The following is a 16,741-nucleotide window of genomic DNA, read 5'->3' on the forward strand; positions in this document are numbered from 1 at the left end:
CCCAGGATTATATCACTGCTGCTAGAGTTAAAAACGTGTTAACTAATGCGCTCCATGTGCGTGTCTGGAAGGTCCATACGTAAGGTTTGTGTGCGGTGTGTAACCGGGCAGAGGAACTTGCCGTTGGCGGCGTAAGCAATACGAAGACGCTGTGTGGGGAAGGTCGCTGCACGCAACGCCTCGACCACATGGGGATTTATTAAGTTAGCGTCTGAACCAGACTCAATGAACGTGATCACTAGGCATGAGTGAGAGTCCATTCCTCCGGTGAGGTGCAAAAGCGACCGCCCTGACTCAGCGACAGTATACCGCACACTCACCAGCATAGAGATCCTAAGGTCGGAGCGCTTCGGTCGAACCGGGCAGCGGGCGATTAAGTGTCCAAGACGACCACAGTAGAAACAACGCCCTTCTTGTCAGTGGCGTAAGCGCTCCTCCGCTGAGCTGCCGAGCCCCTCCACTTGCATGGGTTCCGACGTAGTAAGCAGCGTGGGCGGCTGGGAAGCGACCGGGCTGAGCCTCTCCGTCTCATCCTCGGTCATGCCGTCCATCTGCCCCTGCACGGCCAAGCGCTGATCCACCATGAGGGCCATTGCGATGAGAGCGTCCAGCGAAGGCGGAACATCCACGGCAATGAGGTGGCCACGGATCCGTGGGGAAAGTCCCTAGTAGAAGGCGTCGTGGAGAGCCTCCTCGTTCCACCGGTTCTCGGCGGCCCGGATCCGGAATTCGATAGCGTAGTCTGACACGCGGTGACGGCCTTGGCGATTTGTCATGAGTGAGACCGCCGCCTTGCGTTCAGGAGCCGTGTACTGGAATACTTGGGTGAGCGCGCAGACGAACGTCGTCCATGAAAGGCAGATCTCCGAGTTGCGACTCCACTCTGCAGTGGCCCACGCCTCCACCCTCCCCGTCATGTGGGAAATGACGAAGGCGATCCGGGAGCGGTCCGTGGGGAAAGCGGACGCCTGCAGTTGGAAATGGAGGTCGCACTGCGCAAGGAAGGTCTTGACGTTGCCTGAGTCACCTAAGAAACGTTCCGGTCGGGAGAGTGGAGTTATACTGGCATGGGAGGGCTCCGTAACAGGCGGAACGGGTGGACTTGGAGCGACAGGCGGAGTGACCATCGTCGGCGTGGGTACCTTGGGATGCTAGCCACGGGTCCAGCCGGGCACAGATCTCATGGAGACGTTGATTCGTTACCTGGAGAGCAGCCTTCTGCTCAGCCAGGCATCTGCTCTGGAACTGTAATGATCGGCGGATGACTTCGGAGTCGGCTGGGTCCATGTTGGGGCCAGATCGTTCTGTCACGAACGAGGCTCGAGAGCGGACCCAAATGCACGACTCCAGAGGTAAGCAGGTAGTGTACAGAAAGCCTTTATTTGGTCCGTGATCAATGACCAGCGAGTCAGTCAGGAAAAGCAGCAGTATCAGAAGAGGCAGGCTTACGAGGATGGTCAGGGAACAGGCGAGAGTCGGTACAGGGTAGGTCAGGTATACAGGAGTGCGGGAACGAGGCATGGGAATCAACGATCTGGTGGAGGACTAGTTGTCCCCCGTGTCCTATAAGTACCGGGTGGAATCAGCCGAAAAGGGGTGCAGGTGTGTGCCGACTAATTGGCTGACCACGCTCAGCCTTAGGAGGATGCCAGGGGCATGACAAAGGCAGTAAAGAATTGTTCCAAATTATAGTTGTCATTCAGACCGAGGCTGATACTGTCGGTACGTGAACACAACAAACTCCCACCCCAGTCTGTCCAGTGGCCATCCAGGCCACCCAGAGCGGGGAACTTGGCTGAGCAGTCCAGGAGGTCGGCGAAGACGCCAAGCACCAGGTTTTCTAGAGGGCAACTCAGGCGGACGTCTGCGAGGAGGGTCCCAATGGTAAAGCGAGATCCAAACAGGAACTCATGACAGCTGTGGGCGAAGTACCGCCGAGGCTGCTGCAAGTCGATAATTGCCGAGGCATCAGCAAGAGGTGGCGGCTGGTGGTATAACACCGCCAAGGCGTGGGCAAGAGGCGGCTGCTGCTGCTGGTTGAGCACTACTAAGACATGAGTGAGAGGCGGCTCGAGGTTAGGAACCACCGAGACATGAGCAAGAGGCGGTTCAGGGTCAGGCTGCGCCGATACATGACCGATAGGTTGGTCAAAGGCTCTGAATATGTATGGCTGTGTGATATTTTCAGTTTTCAATTCAACATTCAACATTTTCATTTTCAACTCAATACAGGATGCTGTGTGTACATCAATGAAGGCAAAAATGAACTGATTTGAGCAAATACTGTATACACTGTATGTAGTATATTTATCTTTTATACATTTTTCATCCATCCATTTCTTGAGACATTTATCTTCACAAGGATCGTGTGAGTGCTGGAGCCTACCCCAGCTGTCACCTGGAAGCAGGGTACACCTTGAGCTGGTTGCCACCCAACCGCAGAGCACATAGAGACAAACAGTCGCATTCCCTATCACACCTTGGAACAATTTAGGGTGTCCAATTAATGTTGCATGTTTTTGGGGTGTGGGAGGAAACCAGAGTGCCTTGGGAAAAAAAAAATCACGTAGGCACGGGAGAACATGCAAACTCCACACAGGCGGGTCCGGGATCGAACCCGGGACCTCAGAACTGTGAGGCCAATGCTTTCCAGCTGTGCCATTGTGCTTTTTTTCCTGTAATGTGACAATTACAATATTTTATACATGCAGGGTGTCCCAAAAATTGTATACACATATTAAAGGCCTAATCCAGAGGACCTATCTTTTATTTATATATCACACAAACATCGCTAATTTTTCATGAGAACAATATTTTAATAATTCTCAATACAAGAGAATTGAAACAAATTAGCTCCAAAGTGCACATTTTTTTTGTAATCCGAATGCCTCTGATCTCTGTTTTAAACCGAGGCTCTGTTGAACCTGCTGCCATGTGACATCACGCCAAGACAACTCCAGTAAAGAAAATGGCTTCCTATATAGACAATAATACATGCTGCAAGTGGGATCTAGAGGAGATAGATAGCAGTGATGAATAGGTTTTTAGGGATTGCACTGTGGAAGAAATAGGAACTGAAGAGGAGGAATTTTCTTATTCTTCCCATGTTCGAAAAATACCACATGCAGGTGTAATTCAACCATATATGTTTGAACCTGAGTTGACGAATGCAACACAAGGACAGGATTCGGCGAGACCTGACAAAGTTGACGTGGAACTTCACACCCAAAACACAGACTCGTAGGTGTCTCAAGAAATCTACGTACACCTTGTTGAGAAAATAATCTAATTCAAACACGTTTAAATACCTAATGCTGCTTGCACACAACAGTGAGTCGTTTGTTGTTGTTGTACTAGCGACTGAGTTTGTGTAAAACAAAAATCTAAACCTTCAGCATTGTTCTGCCTTTAAAGATCACATTTATAGCCCATTCTTCACATTATCTACATGCATTTAGCTCGTATTTTAAATAATGCACCTAGCACTGGAGAGCACACACTGCGCTAGTCCAATTTCAGGAAGACCTCAGTGTCAACAGGACACTAACTTTATGCAGTGTCCAAATTTTGTCACCTCCTAAACATCACATGGATACAGATATTAGCTGACGTATATATCTGTATCAGTATTGTACTTATATTTAAAATGAGGTAGATACTTGTCAATACTAAACAATTGAGCACGTACGTACTTACTTGCTACTGAAGCCAAGTGAACGCTGTACTGGATTTTCAAAGCAGTCCTCGGTGAAATGCTTAGAACATGTTACTGTCAACTTTGATTTGTAAGTCCAATGTGCCTGCTTTGTCTTCACAAACCTGGTCCAAAACCTGCCTATCTGTTCATCTTTCAGCCATTCATGTAAGATGACTCAGTTAGCGTTTCACGCTGAACAGCCGTATAAAACACACTTCCTCACCATCTTTGCTAGCTTTTTCACGCTCTGGCTAAATGTTGTCTTTGTGTGATGTCACATTGCGGGGAGTTACGGAACTGGCTAAATCTAAGTCACATTTCGAACAAAATCTTGAGACTGACTTTGACACTAATTGATTTCATTTTTGTTGTGTGTTTTTTTTTCATGAGGTTGTACCTACATTTGTATGACAGACAAATGAAATACATTTCTTCAGGATTAGACATTTAAATAATCCATAATAATCAATTTCTTTGCCGCTTATCCTCACAAGGGTCACAGGGCATGCTGGAGCCTATTTCAGCGGTCAACGGGCAGGAGGCGGGGTACACCCTGAACTGGTTGCCAGCCAATCACAGGGCACATGGGGACAGACAACAGTCGCACTGACAATCAGACCTAGGTGCAATTTAGAGTATCCAATTAATGTTGCATGTTTTTTGAATGTGGGAGGAAACCGGAGTGCCCGGAGGAAAACCACGCAGGCACGGGGAGAACAAGCAAACTCCACACAGGCCGGTCCGGGATTAAGCCCGGGACCTTGGAACTGTGAGGCCAACAGTTTACCAGCTTATCCAAAAATAAACATGAAGTTTACAATTATTGTGGATATTTTTTTGGGACACACACACAAAAACATATATATATATATATATATATATATATATATATATATATATATATATATAAAATAAAATTGCCCCTTTAACTTAATACAGTAACTGGTTGTGTCACCCTTAGCACCAACAACTGTAACCAAGAATTTGCAGTCACTTCCAGTTAGTCTCTTATGCGGTGTGGAGTAATTTTGGCCCACTCATCTTGGCAGAATTGCTCTAATTCAGACACATTGGAGGGTTTTTGAACATGAACCACATTTTTAAGGTCATGCCACAGCATCACAATAGGATTAAGGTCAGGGCTTTGACTCAGTCACTCCAAGGTCTTGATTTTTTTTTTCTCCAGCCATTTAGAGGTGGACTTGCTGGTGTGTTTTGGATCATTGTCCTGCTACAGAAACTGAGTTTGTCTACACTTGAGGTCACAAAAGAGTTTTTTGCTTCACAGCAGAATTCATGATACCACTTATCACAACAAATCTTGCAGGTCTTGAGGCAGCAAAACAGCCCAAGATCATTACACTACCACCATATTTTACTGTTATGAAGTTCTTTTTCTGAAATGCAGAGCTATTACTTTTATGCCAGATGCAATGAGACACACACTTTCCATAAAGTTCAACTTTTATCTCGTCAGAGACAAGACTATTTTCCCAAAAAGTCTTGGGCATCATCAAGATGTCTTCTGGGAAAATTGAGATGAGCCTTAACGTTCCTTTTGCTCAGCAGTGGTTTTCATCTTGAAACTCTGTCATTCAATCCATTTTTTCCCAGTCTCTTCCTTATTGTGAAGTCAGGAACACTGATCATAACTGATACAAGTGAAACTTGCAGTGCTTTGGATGTTGCTGGAGGTGTGGATAATGGCTCTTGCTGTTCAGTGGAATCCCAGAGCTTTATATATAGCTTTGCAACCTTTTCCACACTGATAGTTCTCAATTTCTTTTTTTTGTCATTTGTTCCTGAATTTCCTTATACCTCGGCAGATCTCTAGGTTTTGATGATCTTTTGATCTACTTCACTTTGTCAGGCAGGCCCTATTTAAGTCATGCTCATTATTGAGAACAGGTGTGACAGTATCAGGCCTGTATCTCACGTAAAAACAAAACAAAAAAAAACTTAAAAACTGCACTTTGTGCTTACTTGTGTTGTATTCGAGTAATATTTAACTTTTTTTGGTGATGGGTGTAGTTTCCTGAACGGGCTAATCTTGACGCATCATTCCTTCTTTACTTGCACCATAAAAAGAGAAAACAAAAGTAATCCATCACGCAGTTGGTTTGGTTAAAGAAAACTGAAAAAACTTAAATTCAAACTGTAAAAGTAAATAAAATTTTTTCCACATCGCATGGGCACAGGAAATCCAAGTCAATGAACAAAAATACAAGGAAAATGATGAGGACTGCGGATGATGAAGGATGTTAATGATGTTAATGATGAAGGTCAAAAAACTATTTTGCCCAACCGTCCATATTTCCGCTGTCCGTCTTTTTCCGTCTAACCTTCGTTCTTCTTCCATTTCATTACGTCATCACAACGTATCAACTATGTAGCAAACCTCAAATCCTCATTTTAAATATCACAGAATACAATATACTAATCATCCACAGCATACAAATAATAAACAATTATCACACAATTAAAACTTAGCTGATTTTTTTCACTAATTATTCTGACTGAAACTATTTGAAGAACAGAAATTATATTTAGGCTCTTATAATGGGAAACATGTAAGTGTGACAAACTTGCAAAAAATAAAAATCACTTCTTCACACCACTCTACAGTACTTTGACAGTTCATTCATTCTGCTCCTCAAAGTTACAAAGAAGAACCCAGTTCAACTTTATTTTTATGCTGCTTTCATAACATTGGAGACAAAGCATAAAACAATAAAAATAAGAATACAGTCATTAATAAATCATTAATATGTAAAAGAATTTAAATGTGAAACAAATGTATTTTAACATACCTGGCCAATAAAGAATACTCAGTTTCTGACGTTAAAGTGTAATTATTTTTTCCACAAAGTGTTTAAATGAAAAGAGTCAATAATCTTGTCTAAATAGACACAAAGTATCACATTTTTCAGAATATGTAAACATCCATCCATTTTCTTAGCCGCTTATTCTCACGAGGTTCACTGGAAGTGCTAGAGCCTAACCCTGAACAGGTTGCCAGCCAATTGTAGGGCACATAGAGACCAACAGCCGCATTCATAATCACACCTAGGGGCAATTTAGAGTGTCCTATTAATGTTTTTGGGATATCGGAGGAAACCAGAGTCCCTGGAAAAAACCCCATGTAGGCACAGCCAGAACATGCAAACTCCACACAGGCGGGTCCAAGATTGAACCTGAAACCTCAGAACTGTGAGGCCAACGCTTTCCAGCTGAGTCACCGTGCTGCTCAATATGGAAACACACGAGTCATAACAAATGTGTATGTGTGAATGAATCATACAAACAATGTAATACTTTGAAACTATGAATTACTGTTATTGTACTTGCATGCTTGCATTCCAGGGAATGGAGGTGGGTGGTTGCCGGAAAGGAATGCCTCTTGTAGTTCTTCAAACTGAAATATCTTTACATGGTTTTATTGTAAAAAAGCCTCACATAAACATGTTAAACACTATATCGACCCTATAATCTATGTCATTCATTTTAGTTGCTCACAACAACCCACAAGAATACAACAGACCTAATTATGTCAAAAGGCACAGAGGTACAGACATATGATATCAGCTGTTCAGTAATGCTACATTGAACGTTTCCATTTTTAGTCTACAGTCCATATCATCACTAGGGGACACTTGGTGCACATGAACTATTTTTGCTCATCTTTTTTTTTTTTTTAAATTTTGGTTTAAGTGTTATTTTTGAAGGACTTGAGCCACATTACTTTAGGATCTCTCTTTTGAAAGATTAGAATAAGAATTAGATTTAGATTCAAACGCAAATATTACAATTCACATTGTTATAGTAAATGACAAACTGCATTTTACACTTTTCAAGAGATATATATTAATATAATAAAATATTTGTGGTTGAGAACCAATTCATTCACTCAGCAAACACAGTCAACGTTCCAGACACTACATGCCTTTGTAGCTTTCTTGTAACTTCAGCTCAGTTTAACATTTGAGTGAGGACAAAGGTGAGAGGGGAATGGAGGAACTGGAAATGTGTCCACTATGTCATTTGTTGAATCCCGCCCACAGTCTGAATAACATTGGCAACTCCCTCTATCTGGCTTCATGACACATACACCAACTGGGTCAGAGCAAAGACACACGGGATTTAGTCACAGTGTCTCATCTACAAGCAAGTAGAAAAAACAAATGGGGGAAATTCAAAAACCTTTGAATTGCTGGTGAGAAATACACGAGAATGAGGTTGTGTGCTAACATTCCTGCTGTGTTGATCTGTGAGCAGATTATTTACTTAGTGGGTTAGCTCTCCTGTATGCCAGTCAGTATTTGCTTGTGTGTTGCTGTCTCTGTTACAGCCTTTTGGGAATCTGCCCTGTGCAGCCTGCGTTCCACCTCCCATCCTCCTAGCCGCCCTTCAAGCCGAACTCTCAGCCTGCAACGGACAAACAGGACCAGGGAGGACGAGGGGTCGGAGCAGAGTCATACTGGCCCCCAATGTGACAGCGCACCACCAACATTACGTCACCGGGCTCCTCCCTCTCGAAGTGAGAGAAGGCTTTCCAGTACAACTCTCTGCTTTGTCAGCCCACTGTTTTTCCAGACTCGACAGCACCGCCACTGTGAGGAAGAGCCATCTTCACGTGACAGAATAAACGTGTCTATGAAACCCACAAGTGGTGGCCCCGAGAGCGACCAGCACCAAGACGGAATTAAAGTGAATTGCAAATCGCAACCCCCTCCTCGACCTCCCCCACCTCGCTTGATGCTGCGTAGGCGACCAGCCCCACCCCCACCTGGACCTCCAGTACTTACCACCAGACCAAAGAGCATGCCAGTGGCCATTCCAGTGGTAAGGCAAGAGCAGGCCCACACCAGGCGCCCGGCTCCCCCTCGACCAACAATGGGTGCTAAACACAGCAGCCCACCTAAAACTGCAAGTTCACCAATCCCTCAGCCTTCAAACCCACCTCCTCCAAGACCTAGTAAGCCTGATCTGGCCCACCATTGCCACATTGCCCTTGATGATGAGACCGTTACTAAAGCCTTGTTGCGAGCCAAAGTACCACAATCAGTACAAGATGATTTTCCACTCAAGGAAAGCAGTGTGAGTCCATTAATCCAAAATGAGAGAGGACTTCAACGACTTAGCGACATAAGCATGTCTACTTCTTCCTCTGATTCATTGGAATATTCACAGTCTCCTGGATTCTCCCTGGGCTTGGGCTCTAGCCGGTCATGCCATCTCAACCATCAAGATGCTGTGGAGGACACTAGTGATGACGATGACGATGAGGAGGAAGAAGAGGAAGTGGAGGAGGACTATGGAGTGGGCTTTGCGGCTGACTTAGAAATGCGTCTTCGTCCATCCTTCAAAGCTAGAAAGCGCAGAGTGGGTGTGAGCCTAAGTGGAGGACCATTTATTCTCCCTTGGGCCTTAAAAAGACGATTCAGCAAGGTGAGCAATATGCTCACCTCCATGATGACTCCAGAGACACGTGCAGTGAAAAAGATAGCTGAGATGTCCAGGGAAAAAAGTTCATATTTTGGCTCACTGGTTCAGGACTACATAGCCTTTGTCCAGGAAAACCGTGGATGCCACACATCAGGGGAGGATTTTCTGCAGACACTCAGGCAGTTTATGACACAGATGAAAGCTTACTTGTGCCAAAGCTCTGAGCTGGACCCTCCTATAGACTCGCTCATCCCTGAAGATGTGATTGGTAAGCCATTCGTTCATTCATTCATTCATTCATTCATATCATCTAAGCATCATAAAATCAAAAGAATCATTTGTAGTTGTAGAGTGGGTGTAGTTGTGCATCATATTTTGTTGATGAAAGTGTGTGATCAGTGAGTCACTCAGTATCACTTCTCTATAATGTAAGCAATATCTTATAAATAGGGGAATAAAACCTTTGGCTTTGCTTCAGCCACTGGATTCAAAATAACACCATTCAATTATGAAAAACCGAAGGGACCTGCCTGGCTTTGTTTTTGGACTCAAACTTTATGAAATGTTCAGTATTTATGTCCTTCAGAGCTCATGTTAAGTTACAGTGAGGGCAATGTGTTGTGTTCAATTATTTCTTCTATTCTTAGCCTCCAGATGTTGGTATACGTGCTCTGCCCATTGTAGAGATCAGAGGATCGTTCCCCTGGTAGGGTCACCCATGGCAAACAGGTCCTAGGTTAGGGACCAGACAAAATACGACTCCAAAACTCCTATGATGACTACAAAAATTGGATCTTGGTTTCCCATGCCTGGACGCGGGTCACCGGGGGCCAGGCCTGGAGGTGGGGCTCGAAGGCGAGCGCCTGGTGGCCGGGCCTGCACCCTTGGGGCTCAGCCGGGCACAGCCCGAAAGGGTAACATGAGTCCCCCTTCCCATGGGCTCACCATCTGTGAGAGGGGCCGTAGGGGTCGGATGGAATGTGAGCAGGGTGGTGGCCAAAGGCGGGGACCTTGCCGATCTGATCCCCGGCTACAGAAACTAGCTCTAGGGACCTGGAATGTCACCACTTTGGCAGGGAAGGAGCCCGAGTTGGTGCGTGAGGTCGAGAAGTTCCAAGTAGATATAGTCGGACTCACCTCTACGCACTGCTTGGGCTCTGGCACCACTCCTCTTGAGAGGGGTTGGACTCTGATCCACTCTGGAGTTGCCCACGGGGAGAGACGCCGAGCAGGTGTGGGTATACTTGTTGCCCCCCGGCTCAGGGCCTGTACGTTGGGGTTTACCCCGGTGGATAAGAGGGTAGCCTCCCTCCGCCTGCAGGTAGGGGGATGGGCAGAAGTGCAGAGTACCCACACTTTTTGGAGTCCTTAGAGGGAGTGAACCCCCCCCCCCCAATCAGAACTTGAGTGTTGTTCTGTTATTGGACTTCTGTGCTCATCACGGATTGTCCATAACAAGCACAATGTTCAGGCCTAAGGGTGTTCACATGTCTACTTGGAACCAGGACACCCTCGGTCGCAGTTTGATGATCGACTTTGTGGTCGTGTCATCGGACTTGCGACCGCATGTCTTGGACACTCGGGTGAAGAGAGGCCGGAGCTGTCAACTGATCACCACCTGGTGGTGAGTTGGCTCCGATGGTGGGGAAAGATCCCAGTCCAACGTGGCAGGCCCAAACGTATTGTGACGGTCTGCTGGGATGGCTGGCAGATTCCCCTGTCAGAAGGAATTTCAACTCCCACCTCCGAAAGAACTTTGCACATGTCCCAGAGGAGGCAGGGGACATTGAATCAGAGTGGATCCGAAGTTCCTATGAAGCAAAAAAAAAAAAAAAAAAAAAAAGCCATTTTTCCCTTTTCACAGGTGGGTCTGACACCAATTAACCGTGAAAAATCAGGGATTACTGTACTTGTTTTTATGCCAATAAATTGGTTATCCATGTATAAACTTATTCTCTGTATGGTAAAATCACCCTTCATTGCAGGGGGGAAATTGCAGTCCCCTTTACCCTCGCAATCAGTGAAAATCTGGAGTAATTGTTTACTTCCACTGTGCAAAAACACATGTTTCATTTTTTTTGGTCTCACTCTCTGAAGTCAAATCAAACTAAACCTCTCTTAATTTCTCCGGTTTCAGAATCACCCAAATTATTTAATTTTATTAAATGCCACAATAATGAGAGATTTCTTAGAGAATTTTATATTTTTGTGTTTCTTTGAGAATTTTATATTTTTGTCAAGGACAAAAGTTTACATACATTTCCGTAGTATCAAGTAGCATTTCCTTTGAACGGCATGACTTAGGTAAAACGGTTTGGATAACAATCCGCATGCTTCTGACAGTACTTTGCTGGAATGTCTGGCCTATTCCTTCTGACAGAACAGGTATAACTGAGTCAGATTTGTCGGTTGCCTTGCTCGCACACGTCTTCAGCTCTGCCCACATGTGTTCAATGAGATTCAGATCAGGGCTTTGTGAGGCCACTCCAAGCCATTGACTATGTTATTTGGGCAGTATGCTTAGGGCCCTTGTCCCATTTGCAACCAAGTTTTTGCTTCCTGGCTGATGTCTTGAGATATTGCCTTAATATCTCCATCTGATATTATTTCTGGTGGTATATTGGCTCAGCTGAAAAGCGTTGGCCTCACAGTTCTGAGGTCCCTGGTTTAATCCCGGACCCGCATGTTCTGCTCGTGCTGGCGTGGCTTTTTCTCCGGGCACTCCAGTTTCCTCCCACATCCAAAAGACTTGCAACATTAATTGGAAACTCTAAATTGCCCCTAGGTGTGATTGTGAGTGTGGTTGTTGGTCTCGATGTGCCCTGCTAATGGCTGGCAACCAGTTCAGGGTGTACCCTCCCTCCTGCCCGTTGACTGCTGGGTCAGACTCCAGCACTCCCCGTGTCCATTGTGAGGATAAGTAGCTAAGAAATGGATGATTGGATGGAAATTATTTCATTAAACAATATTTCCAATTAAAACGTTTTATTTTTGAGAATTTAAAAAAAAACATGACATGGCTTGTCTCCAGGAGACATCACAGAGACGTCTCCATAACCAGTGGAGACTCAAGTAACCTCTTCGGTTGCCAAGTCCTGTTGAGGCCACTGAGATAGGGGTCTATCTGTAACTGTGTAGTCCATGAGTACATGAATGAGCTCATTTCACGCATAAGTTTTCCTCCACTCCATTTTTTACCAACTTTTTTGACTGTTAACAACACAAATGGATTTGATTTGACACTTGCAAACTTTCAACTTCAATTTCAGGGTATTTTCATCAAAATCAGGTACACTTTGTGAATATCTACCACTTACATGGCTACTGCTTTTTAAGGGGCATGCTGTAACATTGCGTGTTGCAGAAGTAGTTTTGATGAATATCTTTTAATACCAAATTAGAACGCACAAAAAACAGTAATGATTGATCAATGTGCTTTTAAAACTAGAAATGTGTGATGCTTTCTATTCAACAGAACAGGTGCTGGAAAAGGCAATGCATAAGTGTGTGCTGAAGCCTCTGAAGACTTTTATTGATGTGGCCTTACATGACTTCCAAGTAAGAGATCATCTTACATTTGCTCCTATTGTGTCACTAAGCGATGACAAGGAAAGTTTGAAGCGAATCCCTGCATGCTCCCCCACATGCTTTGCAGCCGCTAAGAATGCGTTTAAAGTGTTGATGTTTTGTGTCGATTATTTCTTCAGTCATTGATGAATTCTAACATTAGACTAGTCTGTCCATATCTAATTGCGAACAATAATTTTCCCTTGTGGTGCCGCGTTATATTGAAGTTGAAAACATTTCCCCTCTCCATGCTTTAGGAAGAAATAGATCATCTACTGCTAGCTTTCATCAATGGATTGACAATAAATAGCACTGTAAATTACGCTAGATCATAACAATATATCATGATGAAATAAAACTATTTGATTATATGAGTACTTGGTTTTGAAATTGAATGTCTATTGACCTCTTTAAAAATGTCTGTCTCAGTGCAATGTCAATGAATTATGATTGTGGTATTAGGTAACAACTACATACTCGGGTGTAACAATTCAGTAAGTTATTTTAAGGTCTTGAGATTCCATCCCTAATCAGACCCATAACTTTATCTGCGGGAATGACTGGTGGACCACACCCGTAACTTTATATCTGCGGGCATGACTGGCCACACCTATACATTTTTCAAATGTGAGTGACTGCTGTCCTCTACCTATGTATTATAATCTCTCGCTTTACTATGGTCTTTTAATGCTGATTCAAAGCATTTGAGATTTTTTTGTTGATCTGTACAGTGCAATTGATCAACTGCACATCTTTAGTTCAATGAGTAACGCTGGTCTCGCAATACAGACTCACACATGGACAAAGAGACTCATATACTTTGGAGGAAATGAAACTTTATTGAGCAGTTTTAACACACATTTTGTAAGTCACTAAGTTGTTTAGATATGCAGTGAACATGATCAGAATGCCACTGTTTAACACCAGTGAAAAAATATCAACCCAGGCCAATGTACATAACAGCGACTGCACACTCATAAGAATATGGAACAAATGCGAGTAAAACGAAACACTTAGGTTGATTTTCTACAACCTGGAGTTAAAAAGAGCACCACAATGAAATCTCGGAAACAGCAGCAAGCACCATGATGCTTTGTGTTGCCTTCAACACCAGCAAATGGCGCGTTTTTCACCCATCCGCATGGTTTCAAAAAGAGATTACCCACCTTTCAAAGGCATGTGCCAGTGTGGAGTGTGGATGGCGACCTGTAAAGTATAACATATCGCCATTAAATGGCATATATAGTATCATCTCTACTACGGTCTCGGAGGTGCTTGAGAACTATTCCAGCTGAGTTCTGGGTGAGAGGCAGGATACGGCCTGAACTGGTCGCCAGCCAATCACACTATAAACGTCACATTATATTTTTATTAGTTTGTGAGCCACTGTCTTTGTATGTTTGATACATTAAAGCAAATTTTATGTCTTTGGCAATGTACCTCCTAATTGTGGCTCGTGGATTGTAGGCTACGGTACACCTAATGACTAATAATTTGGCGGCTTAGTGATGAAGTGGCACAAGTTAAACTACACTTTACGCTTGTACTCTCTTTTTGGGTCTCATTTATTTCTTCATCTTTAGGGGCTGCTTCTTGACCACAAGTAACCACACATAACCACTGAGCTTTGCCATGGTCATTATTGCCACATTTTGTGGTAGGGGAGCATGTGTCAATCCCACCCCTTCAAACTAGGCTGAATTCCACACGGCTCCAATAAAGGTTGTTAAGTTTGCTGGAATTTGACAAAAGTATAGGGATCTTGGTAACAGTTGTGTGGTATGTCTCTTTTAAATTCAAATCAAACATGAAATGTCCAGATATCTATATTGCTGTGGAATCTAATCAAATCCTTCATTCATTTGTTTCCACTTCTAAGGGGAGCACAGTACCATCATTGTGGATCTGAAAGATCAAATTTCATATTGCTTAGCTATTAAGATCCAAGCTAGTCAATGTTGAATCATTGATGACACAGTTGTCAAATGTTAAAGAATTAATCACTGAGTGCTCATTCTAATGTTTATAAATGTGCTCTGGAGAAAGACAAAATAGTTTTTACTTATTTTTCGTTCATCTTAGATGAACAGTGGAGATTGGCAACAGATGAGAGAGAACTTGGCTTTGGCGAAATCCAAGAGGCCCCAGGAACTTGGAGTGGGTGGTGCAGTTCCTCCTGACGCCATGGCGATTGAGAAGATCCGACATAAGTTCCTTAAAATGAGGAAAATGTACTCACCTGAGAAAAAGGTGTCACTGATGTTACGTGTGTGTAAGATCATCTACACCATCATGCAGGACAACTCAGGTATCGAGACAATTTGCATTTTAAAAAATTTGCATTTTAAAATGAATCTGTGCATGCAACCAGACACAAGATTAATTCCAATTGAAGAATCAGCACTGAAATACAGTTTCTACTAGTATATCTTTGCAAGATTAAACACCTTGTTTCAGAGTAAATGTGTCGCCTCAAAGTCTGTTGTCCTCTCCATGACCTGTGTTCACACACAACTCCCTACACGTCTGCTTCCTTCCAGGGAGGATGTATGGTGCTGATGACTTCCTGCCCATGCTGACCTATGTGATAGCGCAGTGTGAAATGCCTCAGCTGGATATAGACATCCAGTACATGATGGAGCTGCTGGACCCATCGCTTCTTCAAGGAGAAGGTACTGCTTTAAAATTAATGAGACGTTTACATTCAATTAGATAAAAGAGGGTAAACACACACACACAAAATGCAATTGAGCATTTTTGTATGCCGCCCTGGTTTACGTATATGAGTAAATTTCCCCTATGCCGAAAGAGCCATGCTTTAAGTCTCATTTTCAAATATTGCGTCTTTAATAATAAATACAACATTCCAATATAATGCCCCTATAATGGTGCTGTGAAGGGTAGACTTTTTAAAATTTTGTAAATGTTATTATTTTTTTGTTTGTTTTACTGCCTCTTGCTCCAGAAAAGTATTCCAATGTTGGTCAGCTGAAATATCCATGAAACCTTGTGAGCGGCTTGACCTAGAGAGGAGGAAATTCCAATCCTTTAGTCTTGAATGGGCTGGAACAGGTTCAGAGGAAAAAAGTTCTAATACTCCCAGAATGTCCGCCAACAAGTCTGCCTTTATTCAGTAAATTAGCTTGAAAATAGCTGTGGTATGAATACCCTCTCATACCCATGGGGGAATGAGAACATATTTCATTATTTACAGTTTGGAACTACAGTATTGTCAATCAATGACAATTATTTATTTGTAATACTGCATTATAATGACCCATGTATGTCAAACTGAATTATGATATCTTTACCAATCTTTCATATAATGTTCATATGTTTTAATGTTTTTATGTTTTAGAAGGTTACTACCTGACCAGTGCCTTTGGAGCTATGGCCCTCATCAAGAATTTTCAGGAGGAGCAAGCAGCAAGGGTGCTGAGCTCTGAGGCCAGAAACACTCTTCATCAATGGCACCGCCGACGCACTGCCCAGCATTCAGCACCCACAGTGGATGACTTCCAGGTAGCACACCTGACCTGATTGCAGGCTGTGAGTTGGACCTATTCCAATCAGAGCTTTATTTATTTTTCTGTCCTTGAATCATGTGGTTGGGGGAAAAAAACTTTATGGATAAAAATATCAAAACAGGTGATAAATACATTTACATATGCATGACTGGAAGGTGAAGAAACCTCTAATCTTGCTTAATCTGAATTAATCACCTAATTGTACAACACATTTCACCTTTTTTTAAGTCTGTGAAATGTCAATGGAAATGTAAACTCTGAGAACAGTTCTAGTTGCAAATGTATTTTGACTTGGGTTTTCCTGAAGGATTTTCTACCCTAGCCCTCCTTGAGCCGTGACCTTATCATGATGGAGGGGTTTGTGTCTCCCAATGATCCTAGGATATAAGTTGTCTGAGGCTTCATGCCCCTGGTAGGCTAACCCATGGCAAAAAGGTCCTAGGTAAGGGAAGAGACAAAGTACGACTCCAAAACCCCTATAACGAGTACAAAAATTGGATCATGG

The 16,741-nt window shown here is 43.4% G+C and overlaps 1 protein-coding gene across 7 annotated transcripts in view; it reads left to right on the forward strand.

Annotated features, from left to right (window-relative positions):
* Window positions 1–16,741, forward strand: part of LOC133505970 (ras and Rab interactor 2-like) — a 55,395-nt gene that overhangs the window by 27,924 nt on the left and 10,730 nt on the right. For 5 of the 7 annotated variants that reach the window (XM_061829572.1, XM_061829577.1, XM_061829573.1 and 2 more), the window contains 5 exons: window positions 8,046–9,410; window positions 12,618–12,700; window positions 14,792–15,017; window positions 15,250–15,381; window positions 16,068–16,231. In XM_061829572.1, coding sequence (XP_061685556.1) covers window positions 8,046–9,410; window positions 12,618–12,700; window positions 14,792–15,017; window positions 15,250–15,381; window positions 16,068–16,231 — 1,970 coding nt within the window. Of the gene's footprint in view, window positions 1–8,045; window positions 9,411–12,617; window positions 12,701–14,791; window positions 15,018–15,249; window positions 15,382–16,067; window positions 16,259–16,741 lie in introns of all 7 variants that reach the window. The other 2 variants (XM_061829578.1, XM_061829579.1) reach the window with 2 other exon arrangements.

Source organism: Syngnathoides biaculeatus, chromosome 9 (assembly GCF_019802595.1).
Source record: "Syngnathoides biaculeatus isolate LvHL_M chromosome 9, ASM1980259v1, whole genome shotgun sequence".
Lineage (NCBI taxonomy): Eukaryota > Metazoa > Chordata > Actinopteri > Syngnathiformes > Syngnathidae > Syngnathoides > Syngnathoides biaculeatus.